Source organism: Oryzias melastigma, linkage group LG4 (assembly GCF_002922805.2).
Source record: "Oryzias melastigma strain HK-1 linkage group LG4, ASM292280v2, whole genome shotgun sequence".
Taxonomy (NCBI): domain Eukaryota; kingdom Metazoa; phylum Chordata; class Actinopteri; order Beloniformes; family Adrianichthyidae; genus Oryzias; species Oryzias melastigma.
This window is the reverse complement of record NC_050515.1, coordinates 22,635,738-22,663,000: the sequence shown is the minus strand read 5'-3', so window position 1 is coordinate 22,663,000 and position 27,263 is coordinate 22,635,738. Positions and strand designations below refer to the sequence as shown.

At 39.4% G+C, this 27,263-nt stretch overlaps 1 protein-coding gene across 4 annotated transcripts in view; it reads left to right on the top strand.

The window, feature by feature from the left end:
* mast2 (microtubule associated serine/threonine kinase 2) overlaps positions 1–27,263 on the top strand; it is a 169,870-nt gene continuing 142,607 nt past the window's right edge. For 3 of the 4 annotated variants that reach the window (XM_024278302.2, XM_024278301.2, XM_024278300.2), the window contains exon 1: positions 2–742. In XM_024278302.2, the coding sequence (XP_024134070.1) occupies positions 662–742 (81 nt within the window). In that variant the 5' untranslated portion in view covers positions 2–661. Of the gene's footprint in view, positions 743–27,263 lie in introns of all 4 variants that reach the window. The other variant, XM_036211612.1, reaches the window with a different exon arrangement.

Here is a 27,263-nt window from a genome sequence, read left to right as displayed (position 1 = left end):
GCGCGCTTGACGTCACTGTCAGCCTGTCAGAATCAGGAAACGAGCCGAACCGTTCCATACCGCTCCGCTGCGCCTCACCCGGTGTTGGTGCTGACCTTAACCTCAAAGGCTGAATATGACAGAACCATAGGATAAGATTTTTTAATCTGGAAATCACCGAGAGACACAAATCCCGCCGGTTCATAAGCGAGAGCCGCGCGGACATGTCCGTTTGAAGAAGCTGAACCCGCGTGCCTGGGTGTCACGGAGGTTCGGCTCAGGTGAACCCCCAGGCTAGCAGCTTGGCTAGTCCCGGTATTTAGCTGCCACCAACTAAAAATTACAAAGTAATTAACGGTTCGGTTTACAGAAAGTGTAGCCGAAGAGGAGGCGCGCGCGCGGCATTTTTGACCGTCCCCTCACACGTGAAACTGCCCGCGTGAACACCCCTCTGTGTTTTGTGTCACTGGCAGCACCGGAATTTGACCCGACACTTGGATTCGATGACTTTCTCCCAGATGCTGAGCCTCCTTAACCAGCGGAGCACGGCTCGGGGTGGCTGAGCGCGAGGCAGCGACGACGAAAAGTGCCGCGAGGAGCCATGAGTTTCGGTCCGGCAGAGATGTGTCAGTGAGGAGCACAGCTGCAGCGAACTGAGGCACGCGCCGGGACAGCCGCAGCGATGAAGAGGACAGAAAACACAAACAAGAGGAAGCTGTGCTCTGTGGAGCAGCAGAGGAGCTGGGAAGAGGACAAAGATGCGGTGAGTTGGTCAGGATTTTCTGGCTGCCAAATATGGAATGAAAGGAGTGTCAAAAGAAAAATAAAACACGTGAATCCACTTTCAGGACAGCATCCAACCCAGCATGTTCCACTTGTTCCATTTAACCTGATCTTTGATAGTGTTGTTGGTGCATAGATCTACACAATTGCTGGATTTTGTTTTGTTTCTGTTTGCATGCACTAAGTCACCCACACAGTATTGTGCTAATAACACAGCACAGTTCTTGTGGAAGTGATGGAGTGTTGCACAGCAGTTAAAGTTTCACACTGATCATTTTTTCAGGGGTCTTTTAACTATGATTATGCCAATTTTAGGCGAAATTGTGTGTTGTTTTCTAGAACCTAGTTTCTGCAGAGCGGCAGTAGTTGTGGGCAGGACTGTTAGTCCAGAGCAACCCTGACCCCCCTCCCCTTTCCTTTTCTGAGAGCTCGCTGTTTACACCATTGACAATATTTTCCTCCGGAGGCATTGAGCATGTGACCTGTGTTCACACTGGACAAGCAAGGAAAGGCATCTTCTTCTCCTTTTTTTTTTGGTACTACTTAGTAGTGCATGTCCACCACCCATAGTTGGAAGATGCTTAGTGCCAAATGTTGATGCGACGTGGATCTTGTGATTAAGACATGAAACGGTTCAGTTCATTGCTAGCATCGTTCTTTGGTCTTGGTTTATTTTAAAAACGACTGCAGATGTTGTCAGGCTCGTTGACGTGTCTGAGTTCACCATTTAACCCAAATCTATACATCACTACCAAATCTGAGTGGTCAAAGTTTGACCCGGTTTAACTTTCAATGCGCGTTCAATGGTCATGAGTTTTGTATGTAAAGCTGGAAAACAGTTGCAAAATCTTGCGTAGCTCTGTGTGAAAGTGAGTTTTAAAAGCTGAAACCTGCTTAAATGTGTGTGTACAGACTTTTCATTGGAAGTGACTAGTTGAATGCACTTTGCCGAGGGTGGTGTGAATGTGTAGCTTCAGAGAACTAGACCGAGTGAGAAAATGACTTGCGTCTGGCTCCAACAAAATAAAGTCAAAGTAATCGCTATTTTTTTTGCAATATGTTTGCCACCATATTGGAGCCAGATGAGCCAGGGACTGGCCCGAGTCAGTCTGAGTCAGTGTTTCTATGGCAACCACTTTGGCTAATGAGGAGTAAGGTCATTGGACGACAAAATCCTACCACTTGAAAGTGGGTTTCATGAAATCTGTCAAACTTTTTGAATATACTTTTATTGAGTCATCTGATTAGTCAGTTTATAACTTGAATAACTTACACTACAGAAAAAAAAAATAATTAAATAATATTTGGATTAGCAAGAACTTTTTAAAAAAAAGTATCAAAGAAAGAATGGTTACTCTGACAAATAGGATGACTGAGAAATATCGGTTTATTTCTCTGTAGAATTCTATGGGACTTTGGCTTCTTGGAGCCAGCGAGTACTATTCCTATTTGGAACAGTCGTATTCTTTTATATATTCAATTGTTTACATTCTCTCCTGCTAGCTTACAGCCCCTCACACCCCCAACGGGTGCAACAAAAATGCAAAGGAGTATCAGAGCTATCTAGCCGTAGAGTTTTGAACCAGATACAGCTCGGCTGAGGTAAATAAGGATGAACATGGATTTATTTGTCTGCAAGTGCATGGATCAGAATGGAACAGAGCAGGGAGCTTGTGACCGACTGATCGTATTTTCTATGTTAATGCATTCTTTTTTTAAACTGGGTTTGTCCGTGTGCTCCTGATTTAAAATTATATGAATAAAAAAAACACAACAAAAGGAAATTTGAAGCTGAATTTTCTTTGTATGTTCTCCATTAACAGAAAAATGCCACAAGGACATGTTAAAAACACAAAAAACACAATTTTCAAGACCATATCAACCTCTTTGACATTACTCAGCAGCTCTCACACAGCCCACAAACACACTGATCTATCACAGCTTTTTTGCTTTGTCATGGTGGATACTGCGGCTGCTGCTGGGTCAAGATGAAAGTGAATGCATGCAGGCACTGGGTTGCTGAAGGGAAAAGACAGAAAATCAAAAGCGCTCAATAATAAAGCCTTAAAGTTTCCTGAGCTGAACTCAGTTCTCTCTCCGTTTAAATTCAAAGTGAACTGAGTCAGTACTTTTGTTAGCATCCAGTCAACTGACAGTCTGCTGTTTTGGTTTGTTTATTTTGCGCATCCTTTTTTTTTCCTGGCAGGCATAGAGAAGAACATACTCATCATAAAAACAAACAAACAAAAAAAATAGTATGGTCTAGTTGTAACAAATGAAGAACCTTTGATTTTCTTGATGTAGATTCAGGATTTCTATTTAAGGTTTAGCTTTGAAAGCTTTTGTATCAAATGAGAATAAGGTTACTTTAGTACCATGATACAAAAGGATTAAAAATATATTTATAAGCAAAGTAGTTCAATAGGTATTTGTTCGTTTTAGGAAGATCATTGAATCTGGTGAAATTTTGGGGCAACCATCAATATGAAGTGCCAGTAAGCTGAGCAGTTCAAGGCAAAAAAAAAATGGTTTAACTCTAGCTCCACTATTGACATTCTATCGACTACTATAATTTTTTAACCCTTTACGTAACTAATGTGGATCCATAGTACTTACAGCAAACTGGCTTTGTGCCGCACATTACTAGCTTAATGTGTCTCATGACGGCGCAAGGCCGCTTTTCTCCATGACAGATTCAGCTGATTGGTTGCGTCAGCACTTCACGACTGTAAAGTGTTTTGTTGCACTTCAAGGCTGCTTTTCTGCACTTCACAATCCGCTGGAATTAAGTTAATTACGTAAACAGTTGTAGAATTATTGCTGCTGAAAGTAAGTCAACACTGAAGCTAAAGCTCTGGAGTTAAAGGGTTAAAAACTAACATCCTGTAAAACTGAACTGTTAAATGCAATGCCATTGAAAATGTGGCGGCATCTCACTTTTTTGCTGCACCTAAAAAAAAAAACTAAAAAAAGTTTGATTGCACTGGTGCAACCAGAGCAAAAATTTAGTCTAGAGCCCTGGGAAATCTTATTGTTTAGGTCACCAACAGAACATTTGTTTCCGCTCTCCCACCGAAGACTCGGCATGACCCACTATAATCAGAAATCACTTTCTCGTGGTAAAATAAAAGTCCAGGACACTAAACAGGACAGCATGTTGCTATTGTAAAATTGAACTGGAAAAAAATAAAACTAACAAAAAAAGTCAATTCTTTTAAGCTTTGTTTGACACTTTAGCATGATGTCATGTTCCTTTATGCTGGGAAGATTTGTCTTTTATGAGATTTCACCACACCACCCTGTCACCAGGGAGAAGTCGCTCTTACTTGGAAAGTGTTTTTAATATCTAATTGTTGCAGCACCTTCTCATCCAGGAGGGAATTAGGTCATTTTCAGCCAGTTTTGAATGGGGTGGGAGGGACGTGTTGAGTTAGAGTGAGAGCTTTATAGTGTCATGAGGGAGACAGACAGATGGTTTTGTACTTTTGGTGTGAAACCTTGTGAAAGGGAGAAACAAAGAGGCTTTTTCATCCAGTCGGACATATTTCAGTAAAAAAAAAATGGCTAAGGAGTTCGACTCCACAAGTCAAATGTCCATTCATTTTGTTGAAAGTTGTAATGATTTATATAGTGGGACAAAAAAAGTATTTAGTCAGTCACATATTGTGCAAGTTCCCCCTTTTTAAAAAGATGAGAGAAGTAATTTTGTTATTTTCAACATACATATACCTCAGGTATGAGAGACAAAATGAGAAAAAAAATCCAGAAAATCACACAGTCTGATTTTTGAAGAATTTATTTGTAAATTGTGGTGGAAAATAAGTATTTGGTCACGTACAACCAAGCAAGAGTTCTGTTTCTCACAGACTTGTAACATCTTCTGTAAAAAGATCCTCTGTCCTACACTCGTTATCTGTATTGATGGCACCTGTTTGAACTCGTTATCTATATAAAAGACACCTGTTCACAACTTCAAACAGTCATACTACAAACTCTAATATGGCCTGACCAAAGAGATGTCTAAGAACACCAGAAACAAAATTATAATTTTAGGATTCAGTAACGTATACCTCTACTATGTGCTCTGGGCTTTTCTATGTATGTGGCTTGAGTTTTTGACCATCTGAGTTTAAGTCCCGAGTACAAAGTTTTATGAAAGAACATCACCTTTATGCTCCTGGGAAGTACTAACCCATGTTTACACCGGACATGTATTCAAGAATACACTGAACTCGGGTTCTTAATTGCAATTTTTGCATATGGTGTTCACATCAAGCAAGCAGGGAGGGCCCCTTATTGGTCAAAGTTCAACGTGGTTTAACTTTGAATATTCGTTAATTGGCCGTGTGTTTTATACGTAGAGCAAAACGGTAATGCATCAGTTTTTGACACAGAACCCCGAAACATGCATATATACATTAACACAGACTTTTTATTGGAAGTGGTCGCTTCACATGTCGCTGAGGGCAATGTGAATGTAGCATTAGTCAGCCGCTGTCCAAAAGCTCTGGGTCGACCGGTTGGCTCTGCTTTTTCTTGCTCCTCCGACTTGCTGGTGTCAAGTCACTCTCTTAAGGTTATGCCTGCTCTTTTAGTGTGTTAGTTTCTTGCAGTATATGCAAATGAACTGTACAGCCGCCTTCTCCCTTGAAGCTGTGATCCTTTTCTGTGACATTTGACTTTAGTAATACCTGCTTGACATCTGCTCTCTGGGAGTGGAGGAAATGCTCTGCAGGCTTTACAGAGTAGAAGTTTTTCTCTTTAAGTGAGCTTTCAAATGTCTAAAAAATTCTCAAATTTCTTGCTTCACTGTGATTAAAAGATACTTGCTAGAGTTGGAAAAATAAGTTGAGTTGAGATGTGGTTTTGTGGTCTGAGAGAGTGCTTTAAGTGCTTTCTTTTTATTGCTTTAAAAGAACTCAAATCATCAACCACTTTATGGTTTTTGAGTTTTCTACAGCTTTTTTGACTTTTGCTTGTATTTCTACAGATAAAACCCCTTTCTGAACGTTTGAACTTGACAAACCATTTCCAAAATACTCATTAGATCACACCTCACTATCTGACTTTCCCGTCACACAACAGCATCATCAGTTATTCATCTGTTTGGAGGTCCGTTGTGTAGCTTTTGTTAAGAGGCTGGTTTCTTTGTGTGGAGTTCTAACACTGGGATGTGAATGAGTCACTTTCCAGCACGAGTGCTGCTCTGGAAGTGTGTTAATGTGTTGCCAGGGACAGAAACCAAACATACACACAAGTCTGCTGCAGAGTTTGTCAGCTGTTTGGTTTGCGGGGCTCACAAACTGACCCTGAAGGAGACTCCATGTGTACAATACCTCCAGGAGGTTCATGACAATGTCCTGCTTCTATGCAGCCTAGTTAGAAGCCCAACAAAATTTATGAGAATTCAGTTAGGATTTTTCAGTTGCTGCGAATGTTTTTTTATCTTCAATACTAGACATATTTTAATTAAGATGATAAGTCAAATGAAACTTTCCCGTAATTAAATTTAACCCTCTTTACGAGAGCTTAAGATTTCTACACCACGCTTCCTTACAGATGACTTTGCGTCTGTTGGTTGTGTTATCTTTATTTTTAAATTACTTTTCTTGTAATTGTGGTTCCCTCTTTTTTTTTAGCATATTGTTTTGCTAATTTTATTAAAGAAATACAGCCCTGTACAGTGGTCCTTTTCTATACTATGGCTCTCCTTTCATTGTATTGCAGATGTTTTTTTACAGCAACTTTACATGTTTATTAATGTATTTGTTTGTTTTACAGTGCATTGTGTTCTGCAACCTGATTGGTAATCAATCAACCTTTTCCATGCTGAGCCTACTGTACAGAATGGGTTCAGCTTGTGTCAAATTTAGGCTACATAAACCTTCAATCACAAGCAAATCTTTGTTTTCACTCTTTAAAACTGGATTTTTTTTCCTTTTTAAAACATTATGAAGGTTCAAACTTGTATAATGTTTTAACAAGAGAAAAGTGTAAAAATATTAATATCTGCTTAAGAAAGCGTATAAAATGTGTGGTGAGGTTTTTAAGACATCCTTACTTTGTATTTCACCTATCGTGGGATACTTTTAGAATGTTACTCCCATGATAAAACCACTGTATTTCAATGTTTCTTTAAACTTTTTACTGGGAAGACTTTAAGAATGGGCTGCACGGTGGCGCAGTGGTTAGCGCTCTTGCCTCACAGCGAGAAGGCCCCGGTTCGACTCCCGGCTGGGACCTTTCTGTGTGGAGTTTGCATGTTCTCCCCGTGCATGCGTGGGTTTTCACCGGGGACTCCGGCTTCCTCCCACCGTCCAAAAACATGCTTCATAGGTTAATTGGTGACTCTAAATTGTCCCTAGGTGTGAATGTGAGGGTGAATGTGTGTGTGATTGAGGCCCTGTGACAGACTGGTAACCTGTCCAGGGTGTACCCCGCCTTCGCCCTTCAGTAGCCGGGATAGGCTCCGGCACCCCCGCGACCCCGAAAGGGAGGAAGCGGTCAAGAAGATGGATGGATGGATGGACTTTAAGAATAATGTGGTTTCAATTTGCTTATTTACTTTTCTACTTTGTTTTGCAAAAACATTGATTCGAGCAAAATGCATAACTTAAGGTGTTCCACAGGGCTCAGTTCTAAGATCTTTTTTTTTAAACTACAGAACTGTGTCTGTGTCTGCTCACTTCTGGATTACAGACTTTGCCATTTTCCACTATACGCTTTTCACACTACATGCAGTGCAGTGTGAAATGGAAAAACTATAAATCAGTGTACTACATGTTTGAAAGAGGAGGGAGTGCCCTGAATATTCAGTTATAAACTTAACTGGGCCCGATTTTGTAACAGCTAATTGTTGTGGGACCAAGCAGTCTTGTTGGCTGGTAAAACAGGGTAATGACCAAATTTTTAGTCTTTGGATAAGCAGCAGGTAAAAGAAAAAGGGTAATTTGTTTACATGTTTAAACATTTTTGTCTCTGCCAATAGTACCAGTTCAGATCTTGACAAAATTAAATGGCTGTTTACATAGTAATGAGCCTTCCACCGCCACTAACACCAGGTACCTTTATGATCCTATGATGCTGCCAAGAAATCTTTTATGGTAATTAATAATTACAATATAAAAAATCTAAAATGTGATTCGAGTGACTCAAATAGCTCTAAAATAACAATGTTTAAGCAATCAAAAGCTTTTTTTTTGATTCTTTTAAACAATAAATACACAACAGAGTGGCGCATTCACCCAACAAACCTTAACAAATCGGAGTGTCTCAGTAGACTCGTATCCTCCAGATTACCATTTTTGTCCCATATTTTTCCGCCAAAACTACAAAAGCCCCACCCCTTTGCATTTGGTATTATTGAAAATCCCCAAATGTCCTGTGTAGATGCCAAATACAGCAGTATGCAGGGGTTGGGAAAAATACTGATTTAAAAGAACAAATGTGCTTTTCTGGTAGTCAGGAGGATATCTGTATTGAGAAATTAGGTGATTTTCAACAGTGAAATGGGATGCTTGACGACTCAGTTTAGTTCTATGAAAACAAATGCCTTTGAATGTTTAAACATCATGATGGAAACGCAAGCAAATCCATTTGAGATCTGTGTTACACTGTTGTTTATCATACAAATATTTCACTCAGAGGTTTAGATAAACTATCTGCTCATGCAGAAGGAGAGAAAAGGATGGCAGGCAGGACTATGCTACTATAACTACACATTCATTTGTGAAAACAGGTTACTAGAGTTCAGATTGACTTATTTTAGGGGTTTAAGCATTCCTTTGTCTTACCTGGTTGTTGTTTTCAAGATCGTATTGGGGTAGAAGGAGCAAAATCTGGTCACTGCAGGCTTTATTTTCACAGTGTAGAACTTAGAAGCTGATGCCAGAAATTATTCAACCAGTTCGTGTCAGTAATATCAATATTCCTCCCCTGGAAGATCAGTGAATTTCTATTGTTTTTGTATTGTATTTTGAACAATTGAATAGCTTTAGGCCCTAAAGCAACTCAACTTACTGTGCAGCCTTGTGAGATCCAACCAGCGAGTTCTTGTTATAAAAATAGTTATACCTAATTTGAAAAATGTAATTTGCCAAAAGGTTATCTCTATTATTAAGGCAGATGTAATCATCCAGAGCCATTTACTGGAGAAACAAAGATACCCTTTTTGTTCAAACATTAAGCATTGTCTAATCTAGTCACATGTTTGATGTTAACATTTTGTTGGTGTGGTCTCTTGCATTTACTTTTATTGGGCTCCCTGTGGTACAAAAACAGGGCCCGAGCTTGAGTTTGCAGTTTAACTGTGCGAGAAAACAGCTGGAAGACGACAGTAAAAGCTTAGTTCAGTGTTGTCTGGGGAAATCGCTCTTCCTGGGCTGAGTTGCTTGGATAGCAGCCTTTCGTCAAGAGTTTTCTAGATTGTCCAGGCCAGTGGAGGGTCGTACAGAGGAGTGGCTGGTTCAAGGGGCATCTTAAAGGGAGTGCAGGTGTGTCTTGCAGTCCCCTTGAGGCTCGTTGACAGCGGAACGTACGATTGTCATGCGTGTGGTAACAGCATTGTGAAGTATTTGTAAGGCTAACAGAAGTTGTACAGAGCTATGGGAGATGTTGTAGTAAAATGCCCGCACTCCACTGATTGGTAAAGTATTTTTCACAACTGCACTAATGGCTAGATACAGGCTATCTGCTGGTGAAAGATTAGTAAACGTGTACCAGACACGCAGGGAGCATGCACCTTTCCCATGAACAGCACTTGGGGACCTTGTTCTGTTCTTGGTATGCACAGCAATGTTGTGTTACTGAAGTCTTGTCTTTTTGGCATCTTTTAGGATACATCCCAATGGAAACTGGCACGTTGTATTGCAGTTTTTAAAGTAGCTGTAAAAAGTCTATTTTCCCTGGTTTTAATTGTCAGTCTAAGAAAACTTTTAAGGATGTCAGAGGAAAAAAAAGCAAATTTGACTGCTTGTATATAAATGACTTCAGCGTCAATATAAAGTGTGGTTTTTAACAGGTTTGTTTCCAGTCCTTTTGGGAACAGAAAGAGACCAAAGAAGTAATACTCATCATGATTTAATTGCTGTGTCATTTCACAAATATTTTCAAAGTGTCAAGCCTTTTTTACCTTAATGTTACCACAATCTTGCTCATCCCTACCGTAGACTGACTCATCAAAGTATGAGATAAAAAAATAATCAACATGAGTTTCCTAATAAAAAAAAAAAAAATAGTGCTTTTTCGATTGGCAGAATAAAATTCTGTCTTCAGACTTTCAGCAGAGCGACAGGAAAATGACCTCAGCAATTCTATCTGAACATTTCATATTCTCGTCATCACTCAAATTGATTTGGGCTTTACAGCTAATGGGATCAGTGGTCCCTCTTGGATTTGTCGGATGTCAGCTGAAGCACCAAGGATTTTAGGGAACAGCAAATGAGTCTTTATGCTTCAGCAGAGTTAGGTGTGGCTTTGTGCACAATTCACATCCTCCCTGTCGGATCATCATAAGTCATGCGGCTATAGATCACCGTCAGGGGTGTGCGTTCTTTTGTGTATTCCCCAAGCCACTGTAATCCAAAAAAGACGGACAGGATTTGTGTTTTTTAGCTCCACACGAACAATATCCCACTGTTTCCACATATTTGTGAAGCGATTAAACTTACTTTTAAGTATTGTCTATGACCATGCAGCTTAATCCAACCACTGGTTTCCTTCCTCCACAGCAAACCAGTGAGGATGTAGTAAAAACCAAAACAAATGGTGTTATTGTGGTGTTGTTAGGGTGCGGTGATGTACTGAAAAAGAAATGTTTATCTTGGGATTATGCAAATAATGAATTAAAATTTCCACGAATAAAACATGGGTAATTATTTTTAGTTTTGTATTGAATGAAAAAAGATGAACACTTTTCTCTGTTTTGACATTTTGGTGTTGTTTTCTGCTACTCTTTGTGGAACATTTTCAGAAGATTCTCTTCTTGGCGTCCAGTGGTCCTTTCATGGTCTCGCTGTTTCACGGATTTTCCACTGCAGCTTTGCATGCTTTTTTATACAATGTGCTGTGTTTAGCATCCTGATTGGCTATTCGCCTGTTTACATATCTTCTCTGTGCTGTGTCTCCTGTACAGTATGCGCTCAGTTTGCCACATTTACATAAAACTTCTTTTGCGATCAGATCTTTGTTTTTTTTACATTCGAGTATATGTGACCATTTTTTCCACAAAAGTCTGAGCATTGGGTTTAAACAAGTTAAAAAAGTGAAAATGTTCATGTCTATTTAAAGCCTTAAAACATCTGTATTCCTATTTTGCGTTTTCACTTATTTATAGAAAGTATCCCCCCGATAAGCGAGATAACACTGTAATAATATTAACTCAAGCACAATAAGGTAATAAACTCACAGAAAAGTTGTAAAATAAACATAAAAAACATGAAAAGTTTTCAAAATGTGATAAAACAATCCAGGTGTGTTGTGGAGGAGGCACTTAGAAGTCAGCTGTTGGAGAGTTCAAGCATCTATGCTGTAAGAACCACTGGTTTTCAGTCTTTGGCGCCTCCAAAATTTTTAGTTATCTAGTTAGAGGAGTCTAATTGATTTGAGGCATTGACCCTTAACCTTGGTTAATGTCAGTTCAGAGCAAAAGCTAGAATTTAAAAACCATTGGAAGTCTTTGGAGAAAGAAGAGTTGCATTATGGGACCGCAAACTCTTCAAGACTGGCATCGTACTAACACCTAAAAAGAAACAGTGAAAGGTGCGGCAAAAATATGTTTCAGTTATCAAAATAAATGAATCAATTATCTTCATATGCTCAGCTAGAACAAGCCAAAACAGAGTCCAAATAAGGTTTTTGTGTATTACATGTCATGCCTTGAATCATTTCCATATTTACAGTTCAGAATTAGCAAACGACACACAATTTGTTTTTGAATATGATTTGCAACATTACATGTCAGTGGTGTTTTTATGTCCCCCAGATAGTTTAACAATGACATGCCTTTCGACATGGTTAGAAGCTGCACACATCTGCACTGCAAAGAGAACCAGATTTCTGAAAGGGAAGCCGTTAAAGGAGCATATGTAATAAAAACAGTGCAGGAACCAGAATAGGCCCTTGGGGAACACCACAGGAAAGGAGGAGGAGTAACTGCAAAGCCCGTGTTTGGTGAGACTTTGTTTAGAAGATTCAAATTTGCTGGATAATTTTAGAAATAAGAATTGCTTTACATATTCATATGTCAAAAGGACACAAAAAACTTTAATATATGTTCTACAGATTGACAAATAAAATAGTACACTTGTTTTTTGTTTTTGTTTTTTAGAGATTATCGAGTTACAAAGGAAAAAAATTGCTTCATAATAAAATAGAATTGCTTGAAAAGATAAAAAAGCAGTTGAATGTACACAATAGGGTGGACTGTCAATGAATGACCTGTGTTTGATCTTATGCCATATAAGGCACACTGACACCGCTACATGTTAGCGATGTTAGCGAAATGACCCCCAACTTTGTTCGGTAAGCAACCAGAATTATTCCATTTATAAGACTCTCCAAATAATAAGGTGCACTGTTTAAAGAAAGAAAAAAAGACTTAAGTGTGCCTTATAGTGTGGAAAATGCGGTTAAAGCAAAATGTGGTGTTTTGGATTTTTTTTATAATTTCATTTTATAGGGAAAAAAGTTTATTACATAAAGAGTTTATACTGCCTAACAAGTTTATATGGAAAGAGTGGAAAAAACCAAGCAATACTTTCAGGTCAGATCTGACATCACACCATGGGTTTATATTTTTTTTCCCCTGGTCTGTTGGATGATTGTTGGTTACCCTGCCTTCACTCACAGTCATGCAACACAAGGACTTCTCTGCCATCTTTTAATCAGCTGCAGCCCCTAACCGCAGCTGGAGAACAGTTGGGCCAGAGCAACCTCCGGTAATCCAGCTGATTGTTGCCCCCGTGCTGCACGGGTCGAAGGGCTGATTAATGAAGCTTAAATAGCTAATGTTTACCCACAGAAGGTGCATGGAAGTGGATCAGTGGGGGTACACAGATGCTGCTGGGGAAGCTGCATTCATGAAAAAGGCTCATTTACCAGAATTATGGCCTTGAGAAGGTTATAAATCAATGCATCCACATGGTATCCTGTAATGAGCAGCATTTTGCATTTTTGGAGGAGTTTGTGTTTATAAATGGCAAGATATTCATGTGTTTTGATTCACTTGCCTTTTGTTCTCTTACAAAAAATAAAGCAAAAAGCTCTTTTTTGTGTGTTTAAAATATGCTGCATCTTAGCAGCTCATTGCTTAAAAACAAGAACTTTGGTCAGTTAAATGCTAAAAACGTGAGCTTTCTTAAGCTTACAGAACACATTCTTAATGAAGAAAATCCACAACTCAGAGCTGAACTCTGCATCAAGCCTTCCAGTTTCCCCCTCCTCCAGCCACTGGAAAAGAGGGGCGTGCTGATTTCACGCTTCGCAAAGTTCTCACTCAGAAAGCCTCCACCCTCTCTTTTCATTTCTTTTCAGATAAATTGTAATTTATGTTTTAAAAAAGGTTTCAATTTCAAATTTCTTGAAAAAAAGGGACTTTTCATAGTTACTGCACACTGGTTACTGCCGGTTTAACTTTATTTATTTATTTATTTATTTATTTTATTAGAATGTACATCTGAGTCGTTAAGTTTGGATCCATATACATGCGCGCCCGGTGCTGGCGGAAGTTGGAGCTAATTAAAAAAAAAAAAACTGTTCAAACCTTTTAACAGCAGAGCTTCAGCTTTCTTCTACTGTAACTTTTCAACCGTCAAAGCTACTCACGTAATTCCAGCGTATTCTGAAACGGAGTAAATGAGCTTGGTGCTCATGTGTTTGTGAGGGCATCCTACGGGCCTTCTGTGGACACTTGGATGTCTTGTTGTCACTGTAAGACAGCATAACCCGCAGGTCATAAGTACTTGCAACTTAGGTTAGCCTTACAAATGCTTCACGAACGACACTTGTAGGTTCCATTTTTATCACATCACTTGAGGCGGCTTTTCAATCTTAAAAGGAACTTCAAAGGAATATGCGATCACTCCCTCTCTATGACCATCCACAGACAACCCAAACACCCTCAGCACCTGTATGGGTCAACCACCTCATGGGTGTATGTGACTAAGACTTGTCAGGCCTTGACCTGGTTATAGTAGTATTCTTCTTCTTTTGTCTGCTAGGTGCAGACCACAATTATGATCTTTTTAAGACTGGTTTTTAGCTTCAGAAAACTTCAAACATGGAATGTAGATTTTAAATCTTATTCCTATTGGTTGTCATAGTCTTAAACTGATTTCATTAGAGGGGATTTTTTATTTATTTATTATTTTTTTAGCTTGTGCTTTCAGCTTGTCCTGCTGACCAAGCACATTGCCAGTGTAAAGATAATATTGATAAATTGCTTAAAATACAAAAGGAAAAACAGCCCTCATTTTGGTGTTCTCACTGAGAAGTTCTCACTGAGTTGAAACACAGAATGTCAACTTGAACTGTTCTGAATCCAAGCTTGGAAAACAGTGAAACATCTGCTCCCAGTAAATTGCTGTTTTACAGGCTGCAACACATCCACAGCCTGTGTGTGCCTTGTTAAGCTCAACAACACATTTCCTTCCTCGCTACGTCTCTCCGCTTTTACGTCTGCTACCTGTAGGGTTTACCGCAGCGGCCGACAGAAACGGTTGTCAGGGCAACTAAGTTCTTTGTTTAGGTAGCTGGAAAATAAAAACAAAGGGTAGGCATTCATACATTCTTCTGCTCACTGTTTCTTTGTTTATTTTTGTTATCAATCCACAGGCTGCCCGTAATGCTTTGCATGTGTTTTCATAAAAAGTGGATGAATAAAGCAATAATCGTACAGCTGAGAAATGTCTGCAGAAGAATTTTTGCTGCAAGCACTGAAGTGCAAGTGAGAGTTATGGGTGTAGCGGACCAAGGGGGTCATAATGAAGTGACCATGTGCTGCAGACGAGGAGATTCAAGTTTCTAGGATCAAATTTACTGATAAAGAAGAACATATATAAAGAAAATTAAGCTTAAAATTGCATTCTGAGTATTTCTTTATTCAAACTGTTGTGAATGAAAAAAACAAGCAACAAATGCCATTTGAAAAAGCTGTAATTGTGACAAAGCTACAACAGAATTGTTATGCATCCACTTGCAGATCCACGTACATCTTCGTCTGAGCTGGTCTCTGGCTCAAAACTGTAAAGCTGGATAGCTCCAATATTCTTCACCATTTTTGTTACACTGGTAATGTTAGGTTGGGAGGGCTGTAAGGTAGCAGGAGGGCATGTAAATGGATGACAGAAAGTAGGGGCAGGACTACTCTGCGCAAATAGTCCCGTCCACAGCTCGGAGGTGAATTTATAATAAACTCCTGCAATTCAGCAGAAACTATGTTCTAGAAAACGACTTTTTTAAAATTTTGGCCAAAAAAGGGCATCATTATAATTCAAAGACCACAAGGAAGACTTTTAAAATAGATAAAAAAATATTAACCAAAACCTGTTTAAGAAAAAAAGGCTAAAAGTATATATATATATATATATATATATATATATATATATATATATATATATATATAAAATTATTTTTTTTCACCTACAAATACGAATATATCCAGCATGTTTGGGGGGATTTCAGGCAGTCTCTTGTTTGTGTTTTTTACATTTATCAGCCGGGCTGAGGAAGCAGGATGTTTTGGTGAAAGCTTCTTAGGTTGCTTTAGTTTAGAGGTTAATGACTTCCAATTAGGATGGAGAGAAAGCTTGACTGCAGAGGCCTTCACAGGATTCTCAAAACAGAGAGGACTTGCTTGTTCTTTAATAAGTTCATTTGGTTGTGGTTTGTTCTGCTTAAGTGTCACACCGCTCAAACGCAAGACAAACATTACATGAGATGTGTACTGACACACTTATAGTGTATGTCAACAGACGGACTACTTTGACATCAAACACAAGCTGTGTTACAGACATACCTCCTGCAGGATCACATGCCTTCAACCTGGTTCTCCTTGTCACTGCATCTGGCATCAAACCAAACACTTGACAAATGTTGCCGGCTGCATGACCTCCTTTCACCAAGACCCTCTGACAGTGTTGAAGCTTTTCCTTCCAGCTGTAGATTCAGAAGGATTCACAACTTTTGTAACAAGCGCCTGCTAAACGTTGCTGATTGCAAACCCAAGGCTTAAAGGGTTAAGCGCGGTTCATCTGCAGTTTTGGCCTGTGGATGCAGGCGAGCTTAAGCTTGTAATGATGGTGGATACTCGCATGTCATCACAGCGAGGACAGCGAGGGATTAAAGTGTTCAAGTTCTACTATCACTTTAATCTGGAGGAAGTTGAACAGGCGAGCAGGGAGTGGAACCCTATGTGTTCTTTCACAGGATGGTATGTCATACACATGTGACTGTTGCACTGACATGTGCTGCTGCTGGTGTCAGCTGAGGGCCTGACAAATATTCAGAATGTCATCAGTCAGGTGATATTTTTATGTCATATAATTGAGCTTCCATTTGCATAAATGTCATCAACCCTACAGTTTGACCTCTGATTAGTATTTTAGTTAATGTCTCTGGTCTATAGATTTGAAAAACTGTTAACCCTTTTACATCAGATCTTTAGCTCCAGTGTTGATATTCTTTGAACTACCATAACTCCTCAACCATTGATGCAATTAAACAATCCTAGCAAAATCTGAACTGGAGAAAAGCGGCTTTGCGCCATTATGCAGCATTTTATTGCCGCAAAGATGCGGTACCGGATGCAATAGCAGATGCAGTACTAAATGTGCACTGGTTCCCAGGACACATCCAGTACCGGTACCCTAACCCAGGTGGGTTAAGGTTAGGGTACCAGTACTGGGTTAGGGTACCGGTACTGGTTTGCATCCGGTTTGCAGCCGGTACCGCGTCTGGTGCCCGTTCAATTCCAGTACCACGTCTGTAACCCTTTCAGATCCGTTACCACATCTGGACCAGTGTCGGGTTAGGGTACCGGGTTTGGGTAGCAGTGCGCGACGCATTGCGGTACTGATTCACAACCCAGAGGTTGTGGAGGATGTGTTGGCCATACGTGCAAAACGTGCAGCTCTTGAAAGCTCATTGAATATTAAACCAGTTAAACTCTGACCAATTAGAAACTCTGATTAGGTAGTGACACATGGGTCGTGTCTTTTTTGATTCACAAAAATGCTAACTGTTTGAAAATTTATCATGAATGGGAAAATGAATGGTTGCGGTTTGTACAGTTTAACCTTCTTGCTCTCTTATGGGGTCCAGATGACTCCATCCTTACATTGATGCGTGATTCCTCCCATGACGAAGGTGGACAGGATTTTATGTCTGCCACAGACACCATCGTAAATAAAAAAATCATTGGGGAAAAAAAAAGTTCACCGCGCTTTCTTGTGGGGTCCAGATGACCCCACTTTTAATGTAAACATGCCTTGGATAGCACAAGGATTACAATGACAATTTTGCTATTGTCTCAAGTTACAAAAACCTCCATAATCCATGACATATCTGTAAAGGTGTCAGGGTGAGGATATAAACAATTATCTTCTAAAATTGATGGCTTTTTTATTTTATATTTGAGGTGTTAATACAGTATTATAGTATGTATTCGGCTTGCTTGCTCTGCAGTTTGTGGTTTAACTTTAGCTGGCCTTTCCTGACCCGTGGTTTCAACATGTAACCGCTGTTTTTCTGAGAGCTGCAATCTCACAAATCAAACAGGACAAAGTGTTGTTAGTCATATTGACAGGTGCCTGGGGCAGTCATGGGGGTGGGGGTGTGAACCGTAAAAAAGGGATGGCACCGCATCAGCACTGACAGAGTTCTTGAACATGTCTGAGCAGGGTTAGGACTTTGAAAAAAAATGTCTCTGGTGAGCAGAAATTAATAAAACATGGACGTTTATACGTTTTTGGTTATGCACACAAAAATACAACTCATATAGTTATTTATTGGTACATTCAGTTATTTATTGGTGTTTGTATTTAAGTTTAATTTAAAAAAAATTATTATAAGAAAAGAAAAGAATAGGTCTAAAAAGCTCTGTTTTTGCTTCTGCACTGGTTCAGTGAGTTACCTGCAGACTTTAAGCAACCAGTTCATGTGTTTACTTGATCTTTGTTCAAGACATTTGCCCAAATTCTGGGCTTTGTTTTGGACAAAAATCTAAGATGCAATGTTTTGAGGCACACCAAGGGAGATGTGCATATGGGCTTTAATAAAATACAAAAGCAGACAGACGCTGCAAACGTGTGTGCTGGCACTAGCGTCTTCTGTTGGCTGCAGAGAGGAAGCCGAATGCTAATTATTTACCTGCCAAGGCATCAAACAACTGGCAGCCCGCATGATGGTTACTGATTCACTTAAAAATCCTCATAAAAAAGGTGTTCACATCAGAGAGACCATCTGCTGTGAAAGCATTAACTTAAAGTAGAGAAAGGGGCTGTGAATGAAATGCCAGTAAATACAGCCTTTGTTCAAGGAGATCACTGAGAACCTCAATGCTGCTGTTCAGGAAAATTACACCTCTGAAACTGGTGCGGGGTGCTTTCTCTTCCTGCCAAGCACAAGCACTCACAAAGCAACGTGTGCTCACACACTGCACACAAACATACCTACAGCTCCACACATGCCTAACAGTTTCTGGATTCTATCCCAGGACTCAGGTGGAGATTTTGGCATGCTAGTGCTCAGGCTGGATTATGCACCAGACCCGTGTGTGTGTGTTCTGGATTGGTATCAGATATTTGCTATAAAAAGACTTGGAGATGAAGGAAACCTGATCAGAACATCCTGTTTTGGAGGAAACAACGTTGCAGCAGTGCTCATATTCAGTGGTAATGCATAAGCCAGCACAGGAAACAGTGCAGCGAAATGTCTGGATATCCTGTTTATGAAGAAATGGAAGAATTAGAAGTTATACCAGTGTACAGAGTGGGCCTCTAATCTTTATGAACGTCACCACTTTTTGCAAAAATACACCAATCAGAGATGGCTATGATGGATGATGTTTCAGGAATGCCGAGCAGCTTGGAGGGCATTAGTGTAACTCTATAGGGTAATACATAGCTGCACACAAATTCAAATGACTGATTATATAGCAAATACAATGTGGAAACCTTTAATCTCCCTTTAATTAGTACCTACATGTAAAAAGACCTGTTTATGATTCAAGAACCTAAAGGAAGCATATTAGATTTAGGGCTTAGTCACAAGTACCTGTAGTGGGGTTGACCTGGGTTTTTTGGTTGTGGAGTTTTGTAGAGAGGTACAGCAGCACCTTGACCCTTGTGCTATCTTATGGGGTCCAGATGACCCCACCCTTATATTGATGTGTGATCCCTCCCATGACAAAGGTGGAAAGGATCTCATGTCTACGACAGACATCAGTGAAGATAAAAAATCCTTCAAAAAAAAAAAAAGTTCAGCGTGCTGTCTTGTGGGGTCCAAATGACCCCATTTTAATGTAAACGTGCCTAGGATAGCACAAGGGATACAGGGAGTGCAGGTATGTCTTGCAAATCCCTTGAAGCTTGTGTGTCCACTTCAAGGAAGGAACGTCATGAAAATGGAATGTGAGATTGTCGAAGGTGTGGTAAGTGTATCGTGAAGTATTTGCAAGGCTAATGTAAGATGTACAGGTGATGCTGTCGTATGGTGCACTTACGCAGTTCTCGAGTCGTTAGTAAGGTGCGAGGACTGGCTCCTTATTGACCACGCTCAACTGCTGCTAGCATGGGGTGTGGGCGTTACATGCAAGTGCCTGTAGGGTGCCCACACAAACTATGCAGATATTGCCTAATGCCCTTATTCCTAACAGTTGGATTGCACTCAAGTAGCACACACTTATTAATTGAACAATACCAACGAGCCCATTGCGCAGTGCACTGGGTTTGTAGGGGTTTGCCTATGTCTCACCACTGCATGCATACGTATCCTTGCATGATGTAGAAGTGTTCGGTGTGACCTGTTGCCTGCAGCATGTCCGTAGATAACATTTTCACAAACATTTTTGCTCTAGGGGCTCACCGAGTGATCTACAATCTTAAAATTTTGTATAAGTTTACCCAATTATTGCCCACAGACAGCCCATATCCACCTGTAAGGGCAGTTGTGATTAAGGCATCAAGTTAGCTGTCTCTGCTTTCATTAAAAATGTAGCACCCTTTTCTACTTTTAGTGGCCTATGAATCATTTCTCCCTTTATGACAGCCAGCAGTTGTTGGTGTGATTAAGAACTATTCCTTCTTAGTCATTAGATGAGATTAGATAAGTAAGAACAGAGACTGGTTAAAATGTCCTTAAGTATAACAGTAGGGTCTTTTTTTAGCTGTAGTTGTTGTTTTGTATACTTTCAAATGTTTCATAGTTGTTTTTTTTTACCCTGCTCTTAAAGCTAGATGAGAATATTTTAGCCTGTGCTCTCACAGATTCTCTTTTGTCCAGGCGTTTTTGTTGCTACAGGAATTCATACCAAATAATTACATTCCTGGATTATAGTTGCTCTGTGCTATGTGTTTGCTTTTACACAACTAGCTGTCTAGACCTTGATACAGTTCCTGATAATCAGATTGAGAGCTCCTTCTCTGGATTATTCTTCAATCATTTATCTGGCCCAACTGCTACCACCCCCTTCCTCTTCACAATTCCTCTTTTTGTCAGTTCAGTATTTTTCCATCTGTCCACCCTGAGTCATATTGGAGCTCTTTGGGCTGGCTGATCACCTGCAGCCAAGCATTTTTGAATGCTGTTCTTTTTTCCCCTTCCCATCATGCTGTCATTAAATTACAAAAAATATAGTGAAACTAAATTGTAAAAGTTTTACTTATAATTTATCTTGATTTCCTCTTGATGTGAGAAGTGAGATTTTTTTTTATGAGATGGCTTTAGAACAGTTTCAGAATGTAAAATGAGCCTTTAGTGTGAGCGGAAACAGCTTCCATTTAACTTTGAGTGAGGCTGCCACAGATCACATCTGTATAATTGTTTTGTCTCCAGGCAGCTGAGACAGCCAGACTGTTTTATTCATTTCATCATTGCGGAGGAAACGTATTTTGTCTGTACAATTGACAAACGGTCTGTCTAAATATTACTAACATGACCTCTAGTTTCTTGCCCCATATAAAATGTCTGTAGTCTTTTCAAAAATTACGTTTTTTTTTGTTTGCCAGTTTTATGTCTGGAAAAGGAAAGGTGTGTCACAACAAGTTAAAAAGGTGGTTCCATTCCATTAGATGAATGGAAACAGGAGCTAAGTCTTCATGAGAGAGTTGGAATGGTTGGCCTCTGTCACATTCATCCATATGGGGGTTTGACCTATACATGGTTTGGGTTGTCTGGGTCAATGGTACGTACCGGACGATTCAAGACGTATCTTGAAACCCTTCCGCTATCTTATGGGGTCCAGATGACCCTAGCCTTAAATTGACGTGTTATCCATTCCATGATAAATGTGGATGAGGGTGGACAGGATTTAATATCTGCCATAGACACCAGTGAAAATCAAAAATCAGCGCAAGTATGTCTTTGAGTTCCCTTGAAGTTCATTGAAAATGGGACTTATGATTGTTGTGTGGATGCTAAGTGTATCGTGAAGTATTACTAATAATTTATGGGTGATGGTAAGGTGAAAGCACTGGCCCTTTACCAACTTCTTGCGAATGCCACAGAGTGTGTACAAACTATACTCTGAATGTCTAATTTATCTAACTATTTAACACACCACAAAGACTCTGTAAGGAGAATGGACTTGTAACATGAGCAGCGTTCACTAGCCCCTTGTGGAGTCTGCAGGATTTGCGTAACACCAGAAAACTTACCTGGATCATACTTGCTTGATCCTACTTGTATCAATTTTCGCCATGACCTGTCACCTGCAGCATGCCTGTAGAAAAAAATGCACTAACATTTTCATTCTACGGGGCTCACCAAGTGGTCTATGATCTTGATATTTTGTACAGCCCACCTGTGTGCCCTGTAGGTTTTCGCATTATTTTTGCCCACACACAGCCCGTATTAAGATGAAAGGACAGTTAGGAATACAAAGGGTGAAATAGCATTGTCACATGGGAGCTAAAAGCAAATCTTCACAAATGTTTGATATTCATCACAATGGTTTTTTTTGTCTCTTTTCTTCCTTTTTTCTTTGTCTAAGTTAGAATTAGAGCAAATAGAACAAGTTTTGTTCTACTAAAAAATACCGATGAACAAGATGTAGGAACAGCGAAAGTTGTTGAGGTCAACTTGTAGCGATGTTGAATAGCTTTGAAAATATTATGTTTTTAAAGGAATTTTTTCAGTTTTTATACCTTTGGTGTGCATTTCTCTGTCTTACAAGAATCATTTGTTAGCATTGATAACTTAATAGTTAAAAGCACAAACCACACTTACATTTCCTGTGGTCTCTGTTAAAAAGAGAACATCATGTCCTACTTTATCAACATCTGAGAGCTAAACATTAGATTAGTCATTATCGTCACTCGTAATGTGCTGTCTCATGCAGATAATCTTCATCTGAAGCAACATTTCTCTTATTCTGTGCTGTAGATATGTTTTGATATATTTTGAGATTATCAACATAGATCTTTTACTAATAATTTTACCTTATCAACCAAAATAGGCTTACCTGGCCTGTCTAAAGTCTGTCAATACTATCCAGACAAACCATGATTTTTCATGTTTTCTCAGACACTAGTTTGACTTACACAGGGCTTTAGATGATAAAAAAACCTTATCTCTCATTCTCCTTCAGAGATTATTTTTGAATTCTTAGTGCATGAGCATTAAACCAGAATGAAACCTCCAAAGCTTTATTGTTCAGCCTCTGCTCTAAACTTCTGCGCTGCCAAAGGCCGGTGCATTATTCTGATTTCATACCATTGATCCCAAGAGATTATTTTAAACCTCTGCTCGAGATATGAAATGTTTTTAAATGAGCTTTGGCGTAATTCCTTTCATTGACTAGAGAGTCGCCCAGCAGTTGAAGCTTTTATAGAACAAAATGAAGGGATGGAAGGATTGCACTGAAGTAACATTTGATTAGTTTTCGATCTGCACGACTGTGGGTGTGATTCTGATGCTCGTAATGTGTTTTGCATCAAATATTGAAGAGCTTTAGATGTGAAATGATGGAATTGTTTACTGACACATGCATCATTTTGTCAGAAACCATTAAAAATGGAAGCCCGCTCTGTGGAGTTGATGCAGTAAAATACCGTGTCACCTCCCTGCACACAGGGAGATAGACTGCATTGTATTTTAACTTCATCTCCAGATCAATGAACTGATTTCTACCCTCAGCCTACTGCCATCACTTCGTTTAGTTTATACTTCTCTTTATTCTTTACCACACTTTATGTTTAGAGTTTATGGAGAGTAGGATTTCTATTAAAAGTAGTACTTTACTTTTTATGTTTCTTCTACATTAACCATGTAAACCACTCTTTGTCCCTTGATATGAAGTGATTGTAATATAAAAATATGCAAAATTTTAACAAACAAAAATGACGCCAGTGCAAATGTACTATTTAATTAAGAAAAGAAAAATGCATTTTTAGTGTTTTACAGCCTGAAGCCCTAAAAGCTGTGTCCTTTTCTGTGAGCTGCCAGACTTTTAATGAACTTTATCTATCTGCCAGAGCAGAGCAGTGATATGAAAATTCATGTAACGTTCCAAACCACTTTGTTATTCCTGCTGTGCTTTTTTTTGGCTTGCTAAAATGCTAATGAGTGCTGTGTACGTGTCTGCCAATATCTTCCGTCTCCAAAGAGTTCAATCCATTTGCGTCTGATTGTTCAGCGGTAATGAAATGAAGGGGAAACATTTGTTAGGCTCTAACAGAATTTACAGAGAGACATTTTCAAGCCTGGCATTTTTTTAATCTGCTGTTCTGTCGGGAACCTTCCTCGTGTACGATTTTTTATTTATTTATTTATTTATTTTTTTTACTCCCCCCTGTTTTTCTGACCATTCCACTTGTCTCTCTAATGAAAAGCTCCACAGCAACCCCGTAGTTATCTGGAATGAGGTTCAGCAGAGGTTTGTTTGCCTTGAACCCCCCACTACCCCGTGGGTTTGCCAAAGGCTGGTGAAGGTTACCTCCTGCAGGGAGAGGAATCACTAAAGCAGATGGACTGGAGGATTGCAGAGTCTGACCTCATGTTGTAACGGTTGTCATCGTCCTTATTTTTTCATTGTTTTTCTCTGTCTACTGTTTCTGCCTCATCATGTCTGCTTTTCCACTTTTGCAGCAGCTTGCATTTGAGTTTTCAAATATTGTTCTTGGTAGGGAACAGAGTTAATGGTATTAGATGACGCAGTACATTTAGTAGGATTAAAGGTTATGATATTATTGAACCAATACTTCAGATGTGATAAACTGTTGAACAGTCTTTGCTAGACTTTCTTCCAATGAAAACAGCAAACTGGAATCCTATTGAGAGTCGTGGAGCTGGCTTTTGACTTTATCACTGCTGTTGTCTCTCCATCTTGGCTAGCTGAAAAAAGCCACTAAAAGCATCGGAAGTGACCGTGAAGGCTCTTGGGAATTTCTAACACACACAAAAAAGCCCAGGGCTGACTCACTTGGGGATATTTCTCCCATAGCCACTGGCAAAGAAAGGGCTTACAGCGCCACCTGTAGGACGAAAATATATTACAACTGTAAAGTTTTGGAACACCATAGTCCAGGGGTGTCAAACTTGATCAAACAGGGGGCCACAATCCAAAACACATCTTAGATCCTGGGCCGAACAGGATAAAGAATAATGGAACACACTAAATTATTCAAACTTTAAAAACATAACTTTTTAACATAGCTACGAATCTAAACAGTCAGGTATATTATTCCAGAATAAATCAACTTAAACCTTAAATAACTTTAAATATTTTACTCTCCATAAAAACATATTTTGTCAAAATTGTACAAGTTAGAAATAGGCGTCAGATATTGGGCCATTGAAAACAATAAAATAAAATGATCTGGAGGACTGGAAATAATTAGCCTGAGGGCCGGATCTGGTCCCCGGGCCTTGACTTTGACACAAGTGCCATAGAGAATCAATGGTAAATGGGCTTTAATTAATTATTAACACTCCACGGCTTCTGCAACCATGACTTGGTGGGACAAATTTGGCCCAGGGGCCCCACTTTGGACGTAAGTAGTCAAAAAGTTTGAATAGTTTAAAGAGTGTGTTTTAATACCTGTCAGTGGTGACCACTCTGGTGTTTACCCACTCCAAAAAACGCCAATTGTAGAGCTATAAAATAAAAAAAATACTTGCTTTAGATGAGTCTGAACTAACCAAGACAGTTTCTGTGGTTGTGTGACGGGTTCGAGATGAAATCTAACAGCAAATTTAATTTTCTGCTGCTGTTTGAGGAGCCATCATTAGCTAGATTAAACAAAACTCTGTCCGTCCAATCATCCGTCCGCTTTGCTCACAGGGTTCTATCTTTGCAAATGCTATTTTACAGACTTTTCTTGAGATTGCTTTTAGATAGTTCTCTGTTGTCAGAAAAGAATACAATGAAGCACCTTGAATTTTCTTGGATAGTTTTAAAGTAATACATTTGCTGAAAATAAACAGTTTTTTGTTTATAGAGTAAGCAAAATTTAGTTTTTGTCATCCCATGTTGCGTTGTTGTTTGTGGAATAGTTTGTTTAGTTCTTCCTACTTACTCTTTTTAAATTAAAGCAATGATCACTAGGAGTCTGAAAGAATCTCAAGACCGTACTGTCCTCTGCATGGCAGATGTCAAAGAGAACTCATTTGGAAGTCGGTGTTTCACTCTTTCTGTGTTGGAGAGACTTCTCTTTCTTCATTCACTGATCATACAAAGAGCAGACGTTAGCTCATCTTTAACCAGCCATGACGTCGTCTCAAAGGGCCGCTTATCTCTCCTGGCCTTGCATTACTGTGTTCCTTGATGGGTGTATCTCCACTCAAACATTCTCGCCACTGAACGTATTTTGGGCATGTGAATGACTATAGGCGCTAGGGTCACACAGAGGTGACAGAGCTTTCTAAAGAAACTAAACTTTAAATCAAGCAGATAGCATCTCTGCTGACCAAACTGTTTTCACACATTGTTGATATTTCTCAGAAATAACTGCAACCTAATTTGATTTGTTATGTGTTTTTTGCAACATGATGTTATCTGTGTTTACTGATACTAAAACAAGTTGAATGATGGACTTCTGCTATGTAAACACATGCTTGAAAAGAACTTTTAAGACTCCTTTTTACAAATTGCATGTGAAGGTCCAAGTCATATAATAACAAGATTCTATTCTTCGCAACAAAGGCACATTAAATACTCATTTAGAAGACGTTTTGCTGCTAATCTGAGTACCTTTTCCAAGTCTAATTGTAGATTGAAAAATTGGGTAATTTGTAATTAGATGTTTTGTAAGAAAATGCAAATATCAACCATCCAGTGTTTGGCAGAACAATTGGCTAATGTCCTGTTACTTGGTTGAAGTCTTGCAGGTTCACCTTTTATTGACTTTCACCAAAGTCTAGCTGGAATTACTGCAGTTCTTCAGAGCAGAGTTAAGGTGTCTCTTTTCTCTATTAATTTCTTCTGAGCTTGTAGAACTGGTATCTGCCCAGTGATTTAATGATGGCGGTAGTCAAACATAAGATACTGGTCAGAATAAGTGGGTTTCCGTGTACACCTCAATGTTCAGATTCCTGTGTTCCTTGATCTGACAGCATTCCTAAAAGGATAGCAATAAAACTATCTTTGGAATTTTCCAGAGAAAATCTGATGTATCTGTCCACTGTAACAATGTGGCAAACTTGCAGACCTGAGTTCAGGAAAGAAGGTTGGCAAAAGAAAGCTACATTACTGTATGCTATGTGTCGGTTGTTTTTGAGAAACTTAGAAGGATCTACAACACAAGATATGGCAAAAACTGTTCCACCCCGAGGAGAAAACGGAGGGAGAATCAAAGCAATGTGGTCTTTGTTATCCAGTGCAGTCAGGATTTCTTGGATCTGTTCATTGGAAAAGCTAAACAACCCCTCCTTAAAAGGATGGCACAGGAAAGAACAGCCACAACATTAGACCAGAACTCAGCAGCTGATCAGCACCTGAAGGACTCTTTTGAAGACAATATAATGGAAAAAGTCACATTCTTTTCAGAGAGGACAGATGCTTTGAAAGAAGAGTCCAAACAGAGAAACCTTCCATCAATGAAGGTGTGGGTCAGATACATTTCTTGTTCCTAGTCTAGAATTCTGTTTGGACATTTTTGCTCAAAAGACTCTGGTTCACAGCCACCACACATCAACTAGAAACTGATGAGTTCAGCTATCTCTGAGCCACACCAAGACCATTCTTTAAGCATTGGGTTGTTAATGTTTGCATCTGCTCACACCACATCTACTTATTTTACTTCCTACGACACCTCTGAAATAGTCAGCACATATAAAAACCTGAATTC